This window comes from Cebidichthys violaceus, unplaced genomic scaffold, assembly GCF_023349555.1.
Source record: "Cebidichthys violaceus isolate CVI_PGR_0920_01 unplaced genomic scaffold, fCebVio1.0.p SCAF_28, whole genome shotgun sequence".
NCBI lineage: Eukaryota > Metazoa > Chordata > Actinopteri > Perciformes > Stichaeidae > Cebidichthys > Cebidichthys violaceus.
This window is the reverse complement of record NW_027176461.1, coordinates 1,089,828-1,110,749: the sequence shown is the minus strand read 5'-3', so window position 1 is coordinate 1,110,749 and position 20,922 is coordinate 1,089,828. Positions and strand designations below refer to the sequence as shown.

General features: G+C 42.2%; 1 protein-coding gene across 13 annotated transcripts in view; it reads right to left on the bottom strand.

Annotated features, from left to right (window-relative positions):
- syne1b (spectrin repeat containing, nuclear envelope 1b) overlaps window positions 1-20,922 on the bottom strand; it is a 76,195-nt gene that overhangs the window by 4,129 nt on the left and 51,144 nt on the right. For 10 of the 13 annotated variants that reach the window (XM_068721488.1, XM_068721501.1, XM_068721487.1 and 7 more), the window contains 48 exons: window positions 20,710-20,886; window positions 19,507-19,698; window positions 18,684-18,815; window positions 18,437-18,537; window positions 18,157-18,310; window positions 17,894-18,022; window positions 17,635-17,790; window positions 17,177-17,386; window positions 16,972-17,073; window positions 16,756-16,875; window positions 16,442-16,642; window positions 16,125-16,298; window positions 15,691-15,822; window positions 15,185-15,381; window positions 14,858-14,990; window positions 13,526-13,708; window positions 13,207-13,356; window positions 12,722-12,898; window positions 12,485-12,640; window positions 12,227-12,382; window positions 11,898-12,068; window positions 11,557-11,690; window positions 11,249-11,453; window positions 10,765-10,947; window positions 10,498-10,644; window positions 10,251-10,405; window positions 9,973-10,120; window positions 9,796-9,890; window positions 9,392-9,626; window positions 8,883-9,077; window positions 8,502-8,627; window positions 8,128-8,283; window positions 7,301-7,459; window positions 6,903-7,069; window positions 6,611-6,773; window positions 6,023-6,210; window positions 5,771-5,921; window positions 5,477-5,659; window positions 5,142-5,279; window positions 4,495-4,686; window positions 4,007-4,334; window positions 2,905-2,973; window positions 2,022-2,149; window positions 1,628-1,754; window positions 1,232-1,443; window positions 934-1,134; window positions 677-805; window positions 89-301 (listed from right to left, as the gene is read on the bottom strand). In XM_068721488.1, coding sequence (XP_068577589.1) covers window positions 89-301; window positions 677-805; window positions 934-1,134; window positions 1,232-1,443; window positions 1,628-1,754; window positions 2,022-2,149; window positions 2,905-2,973; window positions 4,007-4,334; window positions 4,495-4,686; window positions 5,142-5,279; window positions 5,477-5,659; window positions 5,771-5,921; window positions 6,023-6,210; window positions 6,611-6,773; window positions 6,903-7,069; window positions 7,301-7,459; window positions 8,128-8,283; window positions 8,502-8,627; window positions 8,883-9,077; window positions 9,392-9,626; window positions 9,796-9,890; window positions 9,973-10,120; window positions 10,251-10,405; window positions 10,498-10,644; window positions 10,765-10,947; window positions 11,249-11,453; window positions 11,557-11,690; window positions 11,898-12,068; window positions 12,227-12,382; window positions 12,485-12,640; window positions 12,722-12,898; window positions 13,207-13,356; window positions 13,526-13,708; window positions 14,858-14,990; window positions 15,185-15,381; window positions 15,691-15,822; window positions 16,125-16,298; window positions 16,442-16,642; window positions 16,756-16,875; window positions 16,972-17,073; window positions 17,177-17,386; window positions 17,635-17,790; window positions 17,894-18,022; window positions 18,157-18,310; window positions 18,437-18,537; window positions 18,684-18,815; window positions 19,507-19,698; window positions 20,710-20,886 — 7,830 coding nt within the window. The remainder of the gene's footprint in view (window positions 1-88; window positions 302-676; window positions 806-933; window positions 1,135-1,231; window positions 1,444-1,627; window positions 1,755-2,021; window positions 2,150-2,904; window positions 2,974-4,006; window positions 4,335-4,494; window positions 4,687-5,141; window positions 5,280-5,476; window positions 5,660-5,770; window positions 5,922-6,022; window positions 6,211-6,610; window positions 6,774-6,902; window positions 7,070-7,300; window positions 7,460-8,127; window positions 8,284-8,501; window positions 8,628-8,882; window positions 9,078-9,391; window positions 9,627-9,795; window positions 9,891-9,972; window positions 10,121-10,250; window positions 10,406-10,497; window positions 10,645-10,764; window positions 10,948-11,248; window positions 11,454-11,556; window positions 11,691-11,897; window positions 12,069-12,226; window positions 12,383-12,484; window positions 12,641-12,721; window positions 12,899-13,206; window positions 13,357-13,525; window positions 13,709-14,857; window positions 14,991-15,184; window positions 15,382-15,690; window positions 15,823-16,124; window positions 16,299-16,441; window positions 16,643-16,755; window positions 16,876-16,971; window positions 17,074-17,176; window positions 17,387-17,634; window positions 17,791-17,893; window positions 18,023-18,156; window positions 18,311-18,436; window positions 18,538-18,683; window positions 18,816-19,506; window positions 19,699-20,709; window positions 20,887-20,922) is intronic. The other 3 variants (XM_068721500.1, XM_068721494.1, XM_068721498.1) reach the window with 1 other exon arrangement.

Below are 20,922 nucleotides of genomic sequence, written 5' to 3'. Positions count from 1 at the left end.
CTACTTCAGAAAATAAACAAATACAAAACTAGAGGAAATCCTTGTAAATCTAAAACACTGCACAGGTGTATAGTAAGTGAAGATCTACCTGTTGACTGCTTGTGATGTCCAGAATCTTGGCCAGCTCTCTGAGGTCTCGGGTTACTTCCTTAAGCAGCAGTTTGAGGCGGTTCCCAATAACATGAACCTTCTCTTTGGCCTCCAGGCAGTCGCTGCCCTGAGAGTTGACCAGCAACTGGAGGGACATGTCTTGCAGCGAGGCGACTTTGAGCTGGGAGTCCAGCAGCTCCAGACGGATTTGCTGTGGGGGATTGTGAATTTGAGACATGAACTCTAAAACACCAGGAGAACTGGGATTATTCATGCAGTCCTGTTGTATTTGAAACACATGTTGTGATACTTTAATTGATAGTGTTTATTCAGGATCCAATGAATTATCTAAAAAAGTAACCCCTATTATGTTTTATTCATTTTACAGCTTTGGATGCAATAATTTGTTATACACACAAGGCTATCATCAATGAAGATTATTACAAAATAATCAACTACTGTCCAATAGAGGGTAACTCGTAACGGGTGAGACAATGCACTGTAGGTGTGGGACGAAGAGCCACAAAGGCTTTTATGTGAAAGTCAAGTTGTGTTTATATATTTACATATACAATATTTTCTGTACCGTAAGTGTTTTATGATGCTCATGGAGAGTGTCACTGTCCTGGATGGGGTCAATGGGAACCACCTCATTCCTCCTGCGGTCAATGTTTTCCAACCAGAGCAGCAGACCATGACTCATCTCATGGAAGTCCTGGAAGTCAGATCAGAAAAGTAGAGCTTCAGCTGCATGCATGATTACAGCTCTATGAAACTCACATTATCTCACATTAACTTTCAGAATAACTGCTCCCTGTCTTAACCTTGATGACTGACACGTACTTGACACTGCATGAGAGCTTCCTGTAATGAAGACCTCCACTCCTCCAGTGAGCTGCCCAGTTTGTCCCAGTGGTTGTTCATGTCTTTCAGTTTGGCCTGCAGCTCTCGGGACTCCTCTGTGGCTGACTGCACAAACTCAGCACTGCACAGATTGATGGACAGCACGATAGCTTTGCGCTTGTCATACGCCTTCTGCAGCTCCTGTAGACAAACATTTTATTTATGTTTTTGAAAGAGATAACTAAAAATGATCAAAACATACCATGCATAGGTGCTACCAAACACAAAAAAAGAATACCTTGAGCTTTTTGATGCGCTGCTCTATCGTCTGGATGTCCGTGCAGAGGTCCAGCCTCCGCTGCTGCTCCAGCTCTTCCTCCGTCTCTCCCAGCCAAGTCCAAACTTTGTTCAGGTCAGAGTTCAGCTGCTGCCATTGCTGCTGGTTCTGCTTTGTGCGCAACTCTTTGCTGAGGTCCTGAGCCTGCAGGAGCTCCCAGCGCTCAATCACTCCTAGATTACAGGGTGTAAGAGAAAAACGATTCACTATCCAAGCTGAATTCACCAGAGTTGTATCCCACTGGATAAAAGCTCTGAAACATTTACACACGTTGACCTTTTCTTTTCATGTACATTCATTTAAATGTTTGGTAATGTAGGATATATGCATGCAGGATGGGTTGAGGTGTCATATTACCTGATGTCTGGGACTCTGAGCTACTGGGATCTGCCAGTCCAGACACCGTGTCTTCCTCCTCCTTCAGCTCAAAGCCCATCCTCTTCACTGTGTCAATACTGCCCCGACACTCACCCAGCAGCCGCATCTACAGAATGGATGCATGTTAAGTTACACGATGCTATTTGCATAGTGCAATCAGTGTAAGCTTATTATATTACATATTTCATGATAAGACATACATTTCAACCTTATGGCTAAGATTTTGTAAACTGGATAATCAAGTAAGTCCTACTCTGAATTAATATCATGGGCTGGTGATAACATGACTTGACATTACTTAAAACAAACATTAAAAAAAACATTTATGAAGTATTTGTTTCTGGCCTCATTTAGCTGTAAGAGCAACACATACATATCCCATATACGAGGCGTCCAGTTCTGTGCCTGTGGGTGTGCGGCTGCGGCCGCTGTCCATTTGTTGCAGGTGGAAACGGCTGGAATCCAGAGGGTGAACATGTGAGTCCATCGAGGCAACCTCTCCTGTAGACACATCATCAACTGGTCATCTTTGCTGATTATGATCATGTACTGTATTATAATGGTTACTTGAAATATTCTTACACCCTAAGAAGAGATAAGGCCCCGTTCATACAGAGAAACGCAAGACTTGGAGAGTAAAGAATGAGTTGAAAGAAGAAGACAGGAATTGGTTTGACTCATGGTGCCAAGTGATCCACCTCACACACTCAGCCTCATCGCAGTGCTCTCCTGTCCTGCTTATATTAGGTGTCACGATCTTTAAGTTCAAAAGCATTTTTTCCTACACGATGTGCCTCTGTGTGAACGGAGCCTTTAAAAAGTTTACTTTAAACAAATCTGCAATCCCTTCAGCAAGAAGTTCAGACTTGTTCATTGTGACGATAAAACAACATGCTTTTCTGAAACACAAATATCACGTCAAAAAAATCGGAAGGTTAGCTACACAGCACACTCAAACAAAAGTAAGAAAGCCAGTTAGAAAGAAGGGTTAGGCTGAATTCCATTTCAGTTCTGCTGAATTAGAAACCAAAGCAGAAACAGTGAATTGAAGAAGTAAAAATGGAATTGACCCTATCCCTCGGTGTTAGAAAGTGTTGCCGTTGGTTACAGCATGTGCCCAAAGTGTATAAGAGAGAAAATCAACACAAATCAAAGTCCAAGCCGGTGATTAGGCTATAAGTGTGGTATCACTCAGTGTACAGCTGTTATTTCTGGACCCAAACACTTGGGACATGCTGGGGTCTGCTGTTGCCTACCAGTGGAGGACCTCAGTGTTTGTTCTGTAAGTTTAACATAGGCCTCTGGGCTCTCTGGGATCACTACATCTGGAAGAAACATTATACAGTACACACATTCAGCAGCGGGCATGACACTGTTTGACTCCATGAACTGAGTATCCATGTATTCATCTGCTGTTTTATGCACCACTAGATGAATGGAGATGGAGTTTGCTAGTTATTAGTCACAAGAAAATACACTGTATTGACAATAAGTTGTGTGACAAACGTTACTCACCCAGCATCTAAAATAAACCATGTCAAGTTCTCCTTGGTCCATGGATGTTTTTGGCTAAGGAGTTATTTTATGTTGTCACCATTGTACGTTTTATGAGATGGTTCAAGGCTTAAAAAGTCTATAAAAACAAACTGTTTTAAAACAATCAGACCCATCATTACACTTAACTGTATTTTAGTGTATATTGTCTGGAATTTGATGCTACATGTGATTTTTATAAGATATCATTATTCTACCATTTATGTATACTTGCTAACATTTAGTTTCTGTAGGCAAACTCTTATTCTCTGCCTCCTCAGGTAGAGCAAAGGTCAAAGTTGGCCATTGAACAGCACCTTATGACTGTTTGGCATTTAGTGTCTCTCTCAATCACACTTCAGCTGGACTCATGCAACGGGTCACTAGATAATGAATTGGACAGTGAAGAAGAACAATATTATTCTGCTACACATATTTGTATAATTTTGTTCGGACTATTATCAGATCTTTGCTTTTTTCTTGTGAAATACTTGATAGTTTGACCACTTCAAGCCTCAATTATTCAATTATTAACAATTATTAAAGAGAAACAACTTTGGAGGACAATTATCTTTGGTGCAAGTGCTCACAACTCAAATAAGTAACCTGTGACCACAGACACTGCATCAGGGATCATAAGCCAAAAAGGTTGGGAACCACTGGATTAAAAGATGCTCTCCCTTTTCTATTAAAACATTCTCTGTTTTCTTCATCTCAAAAATAGCCACAATACCTCATACACCGTTGTTATGAATCATACTATCTTAAAAGTCTCAGTTAACACTTTCACTTTAAGCAGAATGCTGTGTGTGGTTGATAACTAACCTGACATGGCTGAGGCGGGCCGCTGGAGGAAGTCTCCCTCCTCACTCTGCTGTTCTCTCAGGGCCCTGCTGGCGCTCTCCAGCCCGCGGCTCAGGTCGTAGTCGTGGTCCCACTCGAGGGGAATGGAGTCCACGCTGGCTGGGGTGTCCCTGCCTGAGCGCTCGGTCCGGAGCTGGGCTGCCAGGGAGGCCGAGCGGCCAGAGGAGGGCAGAGGTGACAGGAAGCCATCCCCCAAACGCTCGCCCCATGGTAGGCTGGACAAGTCACCCGGCTCGTCCAGCTCCAGCTCTCGGTCCGAGAGTGACACTTCGGTATCATCGTCTGCAAGCTGAAGAAAAAGCACAGACATAACATATTACAGTTTAAAGTCTGTAAAAAAATGTGTTTAGACTCCTATTTGGTGCCTGGAATCAAGCCACATTAGATGGTGAAATCATGGTACAATAACAATATACAATCTTTGCTATGCTCTCAATCTCAGGTCTTACAGGAAGCCGAATGAGCTTTTTGTAGTAGCGCTCCACTCGACCAAACACTTCCTGGCAGTAGCGCTGCAGCTCTTCCAGCTCCTCCTCGATGACAGCAGCATCCAGAGGCTCGTTCTTCTCTATCAGCGCCTCTCCCTGGTGGAAGATATGCTCGATCTTGGCTGTAGTGAGGGAGATCTCCTGTTGGAAAGACTGTGGGACCGAAGGAGGAAGAGTACAGATAAACAAATCCTCAGTAATTCTGTTTTTCAAGCTGAACACAAGATCCTTTCACAGTCTCAATTTCTAAATGCAGGACATTTCCTATGTTAAATTCCTGATTTTAAAAATTTGAATGCTCAGCGTGACTTGTGAGAAATCTTGTTATATTAGTCAGTCTAGTCTAATATATTCAAGCCTTCTACACCACAAGAAGAATACTTGATGGGCTTGTAACTTTTGAAATTGATCAAAATGTAACTAGTTTGTAGCTCTGTCTGTTGGGCAAATGTGTCCCAACAATCCCTCTGCAAACATCTTCAGGAAGTCTAAAACTACAATATGTCTAAAACTATATACACATTACAATGTAAATGAATTAAATCTGTAAGTATGATTAGCAAATACTTTCGGGACCATGTTGTTCTGGTGCATTGTGACAAACCTACCCTGAGTTGTTTGATCTTGGCCTGAATGTCACACTCAGAGAAGTGTTCGATGTTGGTTAGCTGCAGGTCCATCTCTGTCAGCCACACCAGGATGCCGTCTCTGGCTGTCTCAAACTCCTCTCTCTGACTGATAAAGTGCTGCACGTTTGAAATAGAGATGCTGCTGTTAGAATGATAGTACAATGTACGTAGCATATATTAAGCATCATTAGTCATTGATTTAACATTAAGTAAAACAGGCAGATCACAAATGCTACCATCTAACATTAAAAAATACATGTGGAGATTGAACTTTGATTTTAATAAAGAAATCATGAATGTAATGATGCATGTACCTTAAGCCTGCGGAGGATGGATGCCACCCTCTTCTGCAGGTTGTCCCATCGCTGATTGGCATCGTTAGCCATCTCCCTCAGACGACAGGAAGAGTCAGTGCGGTTTTCTCTGGCCAGGCGGCGATATTGCTTATTGATTAACTCCAGCTGGGTCAGGCTTTCGTGGACTTGCCTCTGAAAGGCCTTCAGAAACAAAGAATTGTATCAATATGGTCCTTATCAACAGCACCATCCTACTAGATCAAGAAAAAAAAATATTGGACAAGTTTTTAGTGGTATAGATGATTTATATACCTCAAATTTCTTAAGTTCCTCCTTGGCCACAGTGTACAGTACACCAGAGGAGTTGGGCAGAGCAGCAGTCTTTTCTGAAGTGGCCAGCCACTCCTCAAATCGTGCAAAGTCATCCAGGAATTTCTGCCATAAGCGCCACGTCTCCTCAATTCTATCAGAGGGAAAACATAATATTTACATAGAATAATAACAACGACCTATTTTCCATCCATACTATTATATTACACTCTTTGTTTTCATCCGACATCTTACTTGAGTCTCCTCTCCATAGACAAGGCACAGATGCTCCTCCAGCGGCGATCAAGGCTACGAGTTGCCTGCTGGATGGAGTCGCACTCTGCATCGGTGGCGCAAGCGTCACAGTCGTGCAGAAGCACCTCACACAGATTCAGTACAGACGCAACTCCTGTACTGTGTTTCTCTATGTCACGCTGAAGCTCCTGAGAGGTGAGAAAAAAATAATGACGTAATGAAAAAATAATGACTTTTGATTAGTTTAGTTAATTGAAAAATCCCAAAGATGAATACAGTCAGAAGACTATGTATCCATTACCGACTAACAGCTATAATAATGTGCCATTAAAGAACCACAAAACACAATTCATTCCTAAATCTTGATTTAGCTGTCCTATTAAATACGTGCTTCTCTATTTGAGGAAAAAGGAGGAAACTTAGATCCGTGCATATATGAGAATGTAATACTTTTCAACAACTAGTGAAAATACTCAGTGCTCGTTTGAGGTTCCAGGTTAACAATGAATTGCTACAGTAATATTTAAAAATCTACAATATAGTATTTCATATGTTATGCACTGTACTGTACTTTATGTATGTTTGTACCTGCTGCAGATCGAGCTTCCGCTGAATCTCTTGGAAGTCACAGGAGTCGTAGGCGATGGGTTTGGACAGCTCGGTCTCGATGTGGGCCAGCCAGGAGCGAAGGCTGTTCATATTCTTATCCAGCTGCTGCACGGCCACTAGAGTTTCTCTCAACTTCTTCACTCTATTAAAATAAATAATTCAGCTCTGTCAGTGATCTTTGATGCAATACATTCAAAAAATGTTACTCTTAATACTGAAACAAATTACAGAACTATTTAAGCTTCTCAGGTGTGAGTGTGGGTCTTTTCACCTGGCTCCGATGAGATCCAGGAGGTGCTGCCAGCGGTCGCTGACTTTGTTGAGTTTTTGCTCGATTTCAGCTGCTTTGCTTGTGTGACTGGCTCTGGCCAGGCGCTCTCCCAGCTGGTGCAGCTGCAGCTTGTTCTCCTCTGCCACAGTGATCTCCTCCTGGTAGTCCTGAGACACAATATAACACAAATAGTGCATAAAAGCAATTTAAAAAGATTAAATGCTGTACTTAAAAGCAACAACGTGACAATGAGAGTGAGTAACACTGTGTGGAGTAAACCCGTATATTTTAAGAGGGAATAAAGCAAATCATGAGAAAAAGCAGATATCAACTTGGTGATTAATAGTTTGGCATTAGCTGCATTTTTTAAAACATACTAACTGTATATTTCCGTTTACCTTGCGGAGCTTCTCGATCATCTCTTCAATGCTGATGTCTCCATTTTGGGAAACCTTGCTCTCCATGTTGGTGAGCCACTCGCAGAGCTCCTTGTACTTTTCGCTGAATACCGTCCACTCATTCAGCTTCTCGCTCACCTGCTGCCTGCGTAGTGACAGCTGCAGAGGCACAGCAATCCATATTAAGTTAAGTAAATCATTGTGCAAAGTGCATAATAGCAATCAATGAATGCATGTTAAATTGTAACAAGTGCATTCATGTCAAAAAGTCTCAAACGGATGCAGTGCTAGAGACCGCTGCACCATGACTGATTCATTTGCATCAAGCAGCGAGTGTGTGCTTCTGTGTGTTTCCTGTGTGCGTATTTTATCTATACGACACAGGATGCAACTCACAACCTTGAGGTTTTACTTTGCATGCAAAAGAAACTGCTTTGGACAGCAAAGTTCCTTTCTGAAATTTGCTGTGAAATGCCATTTTGAGTTACATTTAAGTGATCTAAAGAACAGTGCACACTATCTACATTCATTGGTTATAGCTTCTTTAGAACTGTGGAAATCAATGTGAGCATATATTCAAAGAGGAAATGCCTTTTTTTTACCTTGCATTTCATTAGTCGTATAAATATTCTGTATTTTATGCATATGATGGTGAACTGTATTAGATGTTGGCGAACTGACACTGTCCATACCAAAGTGTAAGTCTTGTGATTTTGTTTGACAATAGCACCACCGTTTGGTATCTCAAGGAACTGCAGAAACCAGAGCAGTGTATCAGATAGTGACACCAGATTAGATATGTACAGGTACTGTTTGGTGAACTGTACCTGGTGCCAGATTTCGTCCCACTGTCGATGCAGCAGTTCAATTCGCTCCTGCAGGACAGACAGGTCCTCAGCACTGATGTAGCAAGACAGGGACTCTCGCAGCACATTCAGATGGGCCAGGTCACCAGTCCAGCCATCAAATGTGTTCTCCAGGTCCTGTTATTGAAAAGTTATTACCATTATTAAAACATCAATTTGAACATCTTGCAGACAAAACGTTTAACAGCTTATGTCCTGAACAACTATGTCAATTAAATCTATTTAATATTCAGCTCAACGGGTGGGACAAATAACTCTATACTGATTCAGCCTTGTGTTATTGGTATATAATGTTTCCTTTGTGTAAAATTTCTATGTAATGTAAAGCTTTTTACCCTGCAGCGCATCTGCTCAGCTTGCAGATCCTCGTGGTGATCAGGAAGAGGCTGAGAGAGCTGCCGTTTGAAGGCTCGAAGTTTTTCCAGTGATCCACCAATACCCCTCTCACACCTCTCCCAGTCCTGCACATTACACAAACAATGTACTATATAATTTAGAATTAAACAGCAAAATAATAGTTGTTTTTCCATACATTTCTCTAGACTTGTTTGACATTCATCATTTAAACCACAAGTAAAAGATTTTTGAACTTAAAAAAACCCAAAAGCAAAGCATGCAAACTTGCACCTATAATGCAAATACATTAATAGTATCAAATCAATGTCCCCTGAGATTCTCCTGTACTCCACAAGTTGCTGGCAATTTGTCTGATTTACCCTTAACAAGGTGGCAAGCTCTTTCTTCTGTTCGTCCAGGCAGATGCTGGCATGTTTCCATCGCTCCTGGATATCAGTAAGCTCTGTCTGCAGGGCCACCTCCGCCCGGCTATCAGCCGACAGGAGCAGTTGTCTGCCAGCCTCCACTGTCAAGATGTAGCTGCCCTGCTGACGCTGCAGCACCTTTTCCTTCAGCTGAACCAGAAAGCACAATCACACAGACCTGTCAATCTCCTGCCCGACCAACATATGGAGTTATTACAGTTACCTCTTATATAGGTGGAGTTTATCACATCAAGAAAAATGAGATGCTATTGAACAAGATTTTGATCTTAAGAGTATTTTTGCCAGAATCCACTGCATAGTCACCCTAACAAAGATGAATGTCTGCTCTGGCGAGATTAGTGGCTGGACTACACATAACATGTGTGTCTTTCTGTCCAGCACCACCAATATAAATCCGAGATGTATGATGAGATGTGTACTCTCTAAGTTTTTACATTACATACCTGGACAGCGTCCAGCATGGACCGGGCTTGTTGCAGAGGCACGGCAGTCCCTGCCTGAAGGGCTTCTGCAGAGTGGGAGACCTCCACCAGCCATTTACGCAGCTTCTCCACCATTTCTCTGTAGCGCTGCCACTGTCGTATCAGACCGTCAATGATGCCTCGCCTCTGTTGAGCACGCCGCACTACGCCCTGCCACTGGTTACTCAGGAGAGCCAACTTCAGGTTGAACTCATCTCTGCAGGAGAGGGAAGTTGTAATTGTCAAAGGAAGGCTTATGATAGATTTCTTTTGTGGTAAACAAAGAGAAAATTGATTTACAAGGTCTAGCAATCTTCCACTCATAGTAAAATTGTATACAATATTAAACTAACAGATTACAAACAATGTGATTTTGGGCTCTTTACCTGTCATCAACCTGACCCTGCTCCAACATCTTCTGTCCATCGCTGATGATAGAGTGGAGGATCTGCTGGCGACTGAACATCTCGGCTTGGAATAACTAAAAGACAGCATATTGAGGATTAATGATTATGAAATTTAAAAAGCAGCTACGAGTATTTTACTTCAAAAGGAACTCTAACCTCATGAGCTTTTTGCTGCTCCATCAAACTCAGGTAGTTCCCAGAAATTTCCACTGCCAGATTCTCTTCCGTTTGTACCAAGAACTCCATCCATGTTTCACACTTCTCCAGGAAGGTCTGCTGCTGCAGCAGGAAGGACTGGAGTTTGCTACAAGGAGCGAACAAAATACATAGTTTTAATGTCCACCCATTCCATCATCTCAGTCACATTGGACATTGGCCTTTACTGAACATCTGTGGTGTTTTAAATGTTGTCTTGAAACTTTCATAGGTCATACCTGAATCTTTCTGAGGTCTGTGCTGAGGCTGTAGACCAGCTCCTGTTGAGGTTCTGCATGCGCTTGATCTCTGAATCGTTGAGAGGGAGCCGGTAACCAAGTTCATTAAGACGCTCCAGTTCAGGAGCCATACTGCTGAATTTCAGCATGAGCCTCTGTAGAGGACAAGAGAGAAATGTTACATTTCTCAATTACAGGACAATCAGTAATAGATTATTTCAAACTGACAAAAGTAAAAAAAAAAAACCTTGAGCCCCTCCATGTGGTCTTGGATCACTGTCGGGTCGGTGGAGCCGTTGGGATCTTGCACCTTCAGAGCCTCCTCAGCTTCAACTATCCAGCGCCCCAGTGAATCCAGCTGATCGTTAAAGATTTCATAGTCCTGAACTCCAGTCTAGTGTGGAAGACAAACATCAGCAATCCATAAGTGTAAAATTCATGATTCTGACTGGATGACTGACTACTTAAAATGGACAACGTGAAGTCAAAACTAGTTACAAAGCCTTTTCTGTACCTGCAGTGTGGTGAGCTGTCTGGTGAGGGCCTGTTCCACAGCAGCCAGCCGCTGGGTGAGAGAGAGGTGATCTGACTGGATGGCAGATGCTGCTGATGTGTCCACCTGCTGTTTCAGCTGCTCTCCCAGTTGTTGGAGAACTTGCAGGGAGGCCTGCACTGGAGCTTGAGACCGAAGCACCTCCTGAGACAAACCACAAATACAATTTTGAGTAAAGTATTTTTTTTCATTCAAAACTAAAAAACAAAACCCTACATGGAATCAAATGGGAGGAACACAGGAGAAATAATTCGTATTATCTATTTATTTCACTTGAGGAACATAAACAACATTCTGCAACCATGTTGCAGCAACACAGAAACAATTTAATTATTTGTGGCAAACTGGCTTTCATAATAAGGCCGTAAAACACATACAGACAAATACTGAATAATTGTTTAGATGCAAAATGAGTCAACAGTGGCACAGCTGTGGCCTCACTCACGCTGCATTCATGGATCCAGTCGGACACTTCCTCGTCAGCGATGTCTTTGCTGCAGGCGAGCTTGAGGAGCTGGTCTGCCTTTTCCTCCTGCAGCTGGCTGCTGCTGCAGCTCTGCTCGTGAAGCTCCTTGTAGCGCTGCCATAGCTGAAGCAGGGCTTTGCTGCTTCTCAGACGCTCCGCAATCTCCTCCAGCAGGCCGGTCCATCTGGTTGCAAATATGACATGGATCAATGTAAGAGACAATGAAAAGAATAAAAAGTGCACCTCGATCAGTGAACAATTGTACTTTCTTTCTACTTCATGATCACCTTGCATTGACGTCCTTAAGGGCGTTGTTGAGAGAATCTGATACTGAAGGGTGACACTCCCTTAGCAGTTGGTGGGTCACAGCACCAAACTTTCTTAGACCGCTCTCCTGTTTCTCCAGTTCCTCTTGCAAATCCTTCACAGGTAACAGAAAAATACAGTGCTTAATTCACCAGCAAGAATAAAGCGTTTTTGAGAGAAAGATTCCCTTGATGAGTAATATATACAGTATGTCAACTTCATCACAACAAGATTAATGAAATCAATGTAAACAAATTCCTCTGGGTGACAACAGGCCAGCTGGCAGGTAAAATAAATCAAAAGCCTCTTCATCCTAACATACCTGTAGACTTTGCACCTGCAGCTGAACAGCCTCCAGGGATCCCGTGAGGAGGCGGAAACGAGATACAGAGTACCTTCCCTCCATCAGGTAGCCATTGATCTCTTCTGAAGCCCGCTTGTAAAGACTCCACTGATCAAGCACTGACCTCAGACTGATTTTTAGTTGCCCAATCTGTTAGAAGTAAAATAAAAACACACAGTGACATTCAGTAAATTATTGAGACCAGGCCAAAACGGACAGAACCAGACAGAGCTGAGCCGAGCAGAATAGATGGGTGTTAACAATGTACCATATAGAAAACAGAGTAGAAAGAGAACAGAGGAGATTACCAAGTGGTCCAGGTTAGCCCAGGTGTGATTGACACCCTGGAGTGTCTCCATGACTATAGCACAGGCCTCATCGGTCTTGTTCTGGACAAGTGCACAGCCCTGCTCCTCCACTCTCTCTAGTTCTTTCTCTTTTTCCTTCACCAACTCTTCCATTTCCTAAAAGTTAACAATATGGACTTAAAGGATGTGATGATAACAGCATGTAGGGGTATTTACGTGTTTTGATAAATCAGTATTAGTACAGTAAGACAAGCCTACTTGACAGTCTTTGAGAGCATTCTGCACAGATGTTAGATCCTCTATCCGGTGTTTCCTCTTTAACCTTTCTTCCTGAGTTGCCATCCAGGACTTCAGGACCTGAACGCTGCTCTCATACTCCAACCACATCTCCAAAAGGCTCTCCAGAAACTGAATCTGCAAGTATTTTATACAAATTACACTGTAAAATAATGGCTGTTCCCTTTCATTATCCAGTATCGGTGCCTATGTCCTCACCCTCTCATTGATGCGGCCTTGCAGGACCTGCCAGCGTCTGTTCATGGCTCCCAGACGCTCAGCAAAGTCTGTCTTATCACTGCGCTTGCTCTCCACATCCTGACCACTGATCTGCAACACTGACTGGTTGACAAAGTCCACAGTCAGCTGCTTACAGCTCAAATCTACTCTGAAACCCTGAATTGGAGAAAAGAAGAGTTTATTCCAAATTAAAATGGCTGTCACAGATTCACAACTAGAATCATGCATGACATCATGCTCAAGTTTATCTACATTTTGGACATACACACATCCTCTTTAATAGTCTTAATAGTCCTCTTACTTTGTAGCTAGAAAATATAATAGAAATATTTAATGTTCAACGATTGTGAACCCTAAAAAAACTTTTACATCCATCATATTTAGAAAATTACCAAAAGATTATGTAGCTGGCACACATTGTTCTATCAAAAATACATTTTAAAAATCAGTATGAAGTCCACTACCTTGTGTTTTTGCATATAGTCCTGAATCACATTTGACCCCACTGCACTCTTTAGGTTCTCTTCATTCTCCTCAATGACATTCTCCATCAATGATATCCAGTTAAACAGCTCAGAAATGGCGTGGCGGGAGGCCAACTTCTCCATTTGGATCTGAGGAAAAATGAAACCCATTGAACCAGCATTTTAAACAACCAGGGAAAAAACACGCACATGCAACCTTGTGTGAAAACTTCTGTCTAGGAGTGAAGCAGCAGAAAGAGGTAATCCTATTTGCTCTGGAGCAGCTAAGCCTGCTCAGTCGCGCTGCATGTGACGATACCTGATGCAGCTTCTCCTGGACCACTGGGATGCGTGTGAGCAGCTCAGTCCACTGAGTGTCAATGCGTGCCAGGTCAGACCGCAACACCACCGTGTCCACTTTCTTCAGACGCAGCAGCTGGTTGCCTTCGGTTATCACTGAGCTCTTCAGGCTGGACTTGCCTTCAACTTCCTTTGAAAACTCCTGAGACAGAAGGGGACAAGAAGCAACAGCTAGTATGCAATCAAAGGTTTATCTTATGATGATATTAAATACTTTTATAGATTTTTGCAGATGACACAGCAAGACTATTACTACTAATGCATCCATGATAAGTACCATTACTGACCAGTGGTGAAATAAGTACATTTATGAAAGTACAATTTGAAGAACTTGTGCTATACTTTACATTTTTGTTACTTTATACTTCTACTCCACTGCATCTCAAAGGCACTACATTTATCTTATAACTTAAATTACTTATACGTTACTTTTTAGATTCTGATTATTAAAACAAAGTATAACAAATAAATTGTGATGTAATAATATAGATTAAACTACCCTAAAAGTAGTACCACCTTTACCCACTGAAACACTAATGCATCAATAATTATAATCCAATAATATACAATATGTCATTCTGAAATGGGCCATTCTGCATCATGAGTCCTTTTACTTTTGGTATAGATAGATAGATAGATAGATAGATAGATAGATAGATAGATAGATAGATAGATAGATAGATAGATGGATTTATACTTTATTCATCCCCAGGGGGAAATTTGTAAAATGTGGTTATTATGCTAATTAATTTAATGCTAATACTTTTTTTGCTTAAGATTTTTAATGCAGGACTTTTAATCGTAACAGAGTATTTCTAAAATGTGGTATTTATACATTTAAAAAAGTGAAAGATCTGAGTGCTTCTTCCACCACTGCTACTAACACTGGTACAATTATGAAAAATATGCAATTTACACTAATAATTATACATCTTTCAAAAATGCTATTATTTTACATTAAAAGTATGCTCTTATACAAGAAGCATATGCTGTAACAGTGTGAATACAGAGCATAGTATATTGTTTAAATTGTACACTGTAGTGTATATATAAACTACTGTACATTGACACAGTCTTGCATGTGAATATAGTTGTATGGGCCTGCATATGGCTCCATATGCAGTATGGCGGCTCAGTTATGAGCACCGTTGCCACAAAGCACCACGGTTGGGTATAAATCTGTATAAATGTCTACTAGTTGCACCACTGCTGCTGTTGGCTAAAAGCCTGAATCTCCGGATCAATAAAGATACAAAATGCAAAAGAAAACAAATAAAAACTGTAGCCTCACAAGGAAAGCAGAGAGATGGTCTCTGACAGTTTCCAGCTCCTGTGGGACTAACACCGCCTGCGTATTCCAAAACTCCAGACGCTCCAGAGCAGACTGAAGCCATTCGCTAAGCTCTGCACACTCCCTCTGATACCTAGAGGAAAACCACAATACAATCATAGAACAATGGCATGCAATGACAGTTCAGAAATCACATGTGCAGTCTTTGTTTGCTAAGCTCCCCATTTTAAAGACCCTACTTAAAGATAATGTTTTTCAGTGTCCCTATGGCATACCATATGGATTTGATGGCTGAAAAAAAAGTTCTGATTCTGATGTATTTCTGACCTGGTCCAGTGTTTTAGGGTTTGCTCCAGGCGCTGTAGCTCCTTGTTGATCTTGCTAGTGTTATTGAGCCAGTGTTCCCCCAGCAGCGCGAGTTGGTTCTCCAGAGTGGGACAGCACACTGACAGCAGGAGATGTTTGCCCTCATCCAGTACCTGGTGTAGCTTGTGCTGGTACTCTGTCAGTCTGCCCTTCAGACCCTTTACAGAGAATGGAAGAGGGGCAGACAACTAAATCTTAGAGCAGTGACATTGTAGCTGGAGTGGAACCAGCTGAGAAGGTTTGGGTGAAGAAAGTGAGTGAGACTGAGTGAGTGAATTAAATAAAAGTAAAGCTAATTTTCCCATAGTAAAACAGCACTATACCAAAAAGCTCAGAGAGGAAAACAAAAAGGCCACAGATCAAATTCCTACTTTATTGACGGTATCGTAACAAAACAAGGAGGCCAATGGAGACTATTTAGGATCATTATGCCATATCCTAAAATCTGCACTGATGTCACCTTGTACCTGATATAATGAAATTCTGTCCATGAGTCTTTCTTCAGTCTCTTCCACCAGGCCAACAGTTGGAATATTTCCTTCTACTGCCTCCAGTTGGTGGTTCAGACTTTGGTAATCCTGCACCAAGCGGCACCAAGTCTGAAAAAAAGATTACAAAGGATATATGAAAGCTGACAAGTAAACCTTAGATAAAGACACTGTAACACTAAAGCAGCTGCTGTGCTCTCTCTCTATCATAGAGGAAAGAAACGCTTTCCAATACATTGTGTGTAAGATAATCTTCAATAGCTTTAGTTTTCAAGCATAAGTAACTATTCTCTATTCCTTTTAAGTTAGAAACATATATTAACAGCAAATTTAAATAATTTCCCCAGATTTACTATATCAGTATGCTTTCAAAAGAAAATCATGGTCAACACAAATAGTATTGTTTCTCTCACCTCCAGGATACACTCCAGCTCAACTCCTTTACTGTGTGCCTCTTTGAGGACGCTCTGAGCCTCAGCCAGTGTCTCCTCCAGGGCCTGACTCTCTTTGGGAAGCATCAGGACGCCGATTTTTCTGAAGAACGTTTCCGTTAGAATCATATGGGACTCCAGACCCTGGAAGAACTCCTAGAAAACACAATCAGACACACACACAAACACATCATTGAGCAATAGTGTATCTCCAGCATTAATAGCTATGTTTTCACACTGTTGATTATAAATATTCCTTAAGCCTTTCTCAGCTTAACTGAGCTCCAAGTTGACCAAACCTTGTGTTTGTCCAGGTGATTCTGGACATCCTCCACAGAGCTGGCAATGATCCTCTGATCGGCTGCCATCTTGTCTTTAGCTGTGTCCACCAGGTCAGTCAGGTCCTGCAGAGCACGCTCGTACTGCTCCTTCAGAGCCATGTTCTGGTTCAGCCCACTGCGCCGGGAACCCACCGTCATCACCAGCTCCTCATAGGAATCCTGAAAACACATGCAAAGAATATAAATAAGTAAAAGTTAGACAGAGCAGCTTTTGCAGCATGGTTATCAGACTGAACAACTTTTAGTGAGAGCTTCTCAGTGATATACATTACCTGGAGTTTCAGTATTTTGTTTGTTGATATCTGATCCGTCTGTAGTGCTGCTCCTCTGGTTTTGAGCTCCATAATCCTCTGTTCAAAGTCTTTCAGGCTCTCCTCGGCACTGGAAATAACCTAAGAAAAATGGCATTCACAATAATGTATTGTTCTGTAAGAGTTGATGGGGACAAGCAGTGTTTGTGTGAATGTCTATGTCAAAGCTTTCCTTACCTCCAGTTGTTTTGAGGCTGGTCTATCCATGGCTCCAGCTAAAGCCTGCAGGATCTGGCACTTTGTCTCGATTAAAGCAGTTTGGAGAAGTTGCAACTCAGTCTGTATTAGACAAAAGACAATTTATAGAACATTTAAATTGAGGTGCATGGAGTTATGATAAACATAATACAGATACAATATAAAGACATTTTCATGTGCAGACCTGGTAGGCTGTGAGCTCATGTGCTCTGGTCCTCATGTGGTCACAGCGTTGCCCCAGGGCGCAACCCAGAGCTCCCAATCTCTCTTTCAAGCAGTCAAGGTTGTCCTCGAGCAGCGATCGGTCCTCTTGTTTCAATCCTGAAGACCCAGCTAGCAGAGCCTGGCTGAGCTTCACCTCCTCTGTGACATGCCTCACATCGTTCTCTAAGGTCTGGAGGAAAGATCAGAAACAGGTAGGAAGATTTAAAAATGTAAAAAAAGATTATATCCATAGAGTAGATAAACTGTTACTTTAATTGTCAGCGTTTTTTAAACTCCAGCAACAGTATCACTGTATAATTCATCCACTTCTTGTGGAGATTTTCCACTGAACTTTGACTGAACATGGGTACTACCAGATTTGCTATTTAAAAATGTCTGCAATAATTAAAGAAGCAGCACAAATATGCCTGATTGTACCTCCTGCTTTTGTAGCTGGGTCTCTGGGTTTTCGACCAGCAGCACTGAGCCAGAGAAGACGTTGTTCTCCACACCATCCAGCCAGGAGGAGGTGGATGACACAGCTGTGTAGAGCTGCTGTTCCATCTGCGCCACCTGTGCCTCACCACCACCGGACTATGTACACACAAGAGTGTTGCAAATTTCCATTGACACACGTTCAACTACATATTTTTATGTTGCAATAGAATGGATTCAAATGTGAGAGAAATAGTCAAACCTGAGTGGTCATGTCCTCCATTGTTTGTCTGAAGCTATCATACAGAGTATTCAGGGAGGATTTGTTAGCCTGTGTTTCTCCTTTAAACAGTGATCCAGCCGTGGTCATGCGAGAAGCTCTGGAGTAAACCTGCAAAAAATAAAACGACGGACAGTCAACAACAGTCCCTGGCTTTAGAAATTGATAACAACAACAACAACAACAATGTGAATACACTTTACTTCTACTTTATGGTAACAATAACAACACAACAGGATTTGTACCGGCTGTTTGTGGTCCTGCTCCAGGGTTTTCTGCAGGAGCTGCAGCTTAGTTTTGAGCTCTAGTCTCAAGCTCTCCCATTTCTGCCTCATCTGCTCTCTAGCAGCCTGAGATTCCCTCTCAACCAAAGCTGCTGGTGAAAATGGCTCTGATGTACTGCACGGTGGGTGACAAAAACATGAATTAATGAATGTTCCATTTGAAATCTGTCACAGGAATCATTATATATGTTAACTTAACATTCAACCTACTTGATTTGAGTTACACTTTTATATAAAATACCTGGCACTGCTGGGCGAGGCCTGCTGGATGAGGATCTCCTCTCCTATGCTGGCCACTGACTGAAGCAACTTTTTCTGTTCTGCAAGCTGCTCCTCCAGTTCCTAAAAAGCAAACATGTAAAACAGTTTAGATTGGACTGGAAATCATTTTAGAAAGGAGATTATAATTTTAGCCAGCCGCTGTACACTGCATGCCCATGCGTACTGAGTACTAAAACAAGGAAACAAGAATCTATTTGAAAATGTACCCTCTGTCTCAGTAGACTGTCCTGGTGTTGTTGGGAACGTGTGGTCCGGGCTTGGACCAGCCAATCCTGCATACTGGGACTTTGAGAGAGGCTGGAGTCTGATTCACTGTCTTCCTGCTCCTGCAGAGAGCCCTGGAGGACCAGACAATGTATTAGAACATATTTAAGTAATACACATCAGCAAGGAAGCACAACTATCAAACACTGTAATTAATTTTTTATTCAAAAGTTTGCAAATTTGTCGGTGGGTGTGAAGAAAGGTGCTTTAGTAAGACAAATATTCAATATTCTCTTTTCATCTTCTGTTATGCTTAGTCGGTAGATAGATAACAAATGGACTTAGACACTTAGGTCAGTCTATTGTATTATGATGTTCTAATAAATATGGTGATGTGAGTCAGATTATAAAATATTCTTTATAGTGCAGTTATAGTGCAGTTAGAAAGAAAAATGTGATTTTGGAAACTGTTTTTACATTGTAAACAAGGTACCCACAGTGGGGACTGAGCTTAATATGATATGGTATAGGCCCTTTTCACAGCAGCCATTTTTACATGTCATTGCAGGGTAAACAAAGGTGTAATTAATGACACTAATTATGACCCTGCTCCATTTAGGTGAATCAGGGCTCTGATATTGTGCATGCTGGCTAACAGGAATGATTTTGACACACTAAATTGAACAGGACCATAAATAATTTTATAAATTACACCTGTGTTTACCCTGCAATAAAATGCAGTGTAAAGGAACTATTGAGAAAAGTTCGGTACCACTTACACACACATTAGTGTATATCAGCCCTGAAAGCATGTAGCCACCTCACCTGGATGTCAATCAGCTTGTCTTGTAGCATCCTCTGCAGCTCCAACAGGCTGCCCTTCAGCATGCATAACTTCCCGGCCAATTGCTCAGCGTCCTCTCTGGTCTCTGTCCGGCCCTCCAGCAGCAGGTTCTCACTGTGCATGGACAGCTCTGACAGGGCCAGCACCTTCTCCTCAATCTCCAGCAGCATGTTCTGCAGCAGCAGGAGGAGAGAGGCCAGCTCAAACATGGTGTCTCAGCACCTACAGCAGCTCCTCTCTCTACACAACAGACCTTCCAGACAGACGGGGGGTCAGGGTCTGGCTGAACCCCCTACACCAGCAGCTTTCCTCAGCCACAGGCCAGTGAGAGCTCTCCCTCTGCTCTCATCCTTGGCCCACCTCTCCGGCCTCGTCTCCTGTGCAACATATTACCACTAATCCTTCACGCTCCATGCTCTACAGCATACATGCTCATGTGCACATTCAAAACTAATTCTCATCTACAGATCAGCATTCTAAGTCCAGACCGGTTGACGACGCCCATCAGTTAATGCTGTGCCAAAGTTTGAAGATACATTTGTTTTCTAAAGCATTGCTGCTACTCTGCTATCGATAGCTTCAACAGGTCTTTCTAAGGCAGAGAGTAACTCCCCCTCCCTCCCGCCTTACGCTCCCCATTCTCTAGGATTCACCTACTTGGATATTCTAGCAGCTTCATCACCAACACCAATCCCAGAAGTGGGATCTATTAATCGTCTGAAAGCTACAACCTCTGACAACTCCGCCCTATGCTGCTAACAGGCCGCAGTCAAACAGAGACATCTGCATAATCTTCTTAAGACTAGTGCTACAGTCGCTTAGGAGCCCAGCCATCTGAATGACCCTCTAACTCCTCTAATGCTCTTGTTTACCCACTGGACACTTCCTGTCCTGCTGGGATGATCCATATGTGATAAAGGAAACTAAATATATTGAAGTACAAGACGGATGTAATTAATCCACTGGCAAATTTGCATTAGTGTGCTGACCAGAAACAATGACTGAACAACTAGAAAAAAATACTCCAAAAGTACTCCAGCACAGTATTGCTATTCCTGACAATTTGCTATGCCATATATGTTATTAAGCAACCTCATAGTGAGATTCATAAATTAATTCATATAATAATTCAAATATGTTGTTTGCATCCATTGCTCTGACTGAACAGCAGGGGGAGCTCTTACCTGACACTCAGAAAACTGATCCTCCATATCAGTCTCCTCTAGAGGTTTAGGTTCAAGGATAAAGGTTACAGCACTGCGCATTCTGGTCAACCACAGGTCCAGGTCGTCTGCCTGGGTGTGATAGAGCTGTATGGCCTGTTCCTGCTGCTGACCCTCCAGACGGTCACTAATGCGCTCCTGAGGCAAAGTACATCACATTTTACTCATCACAAC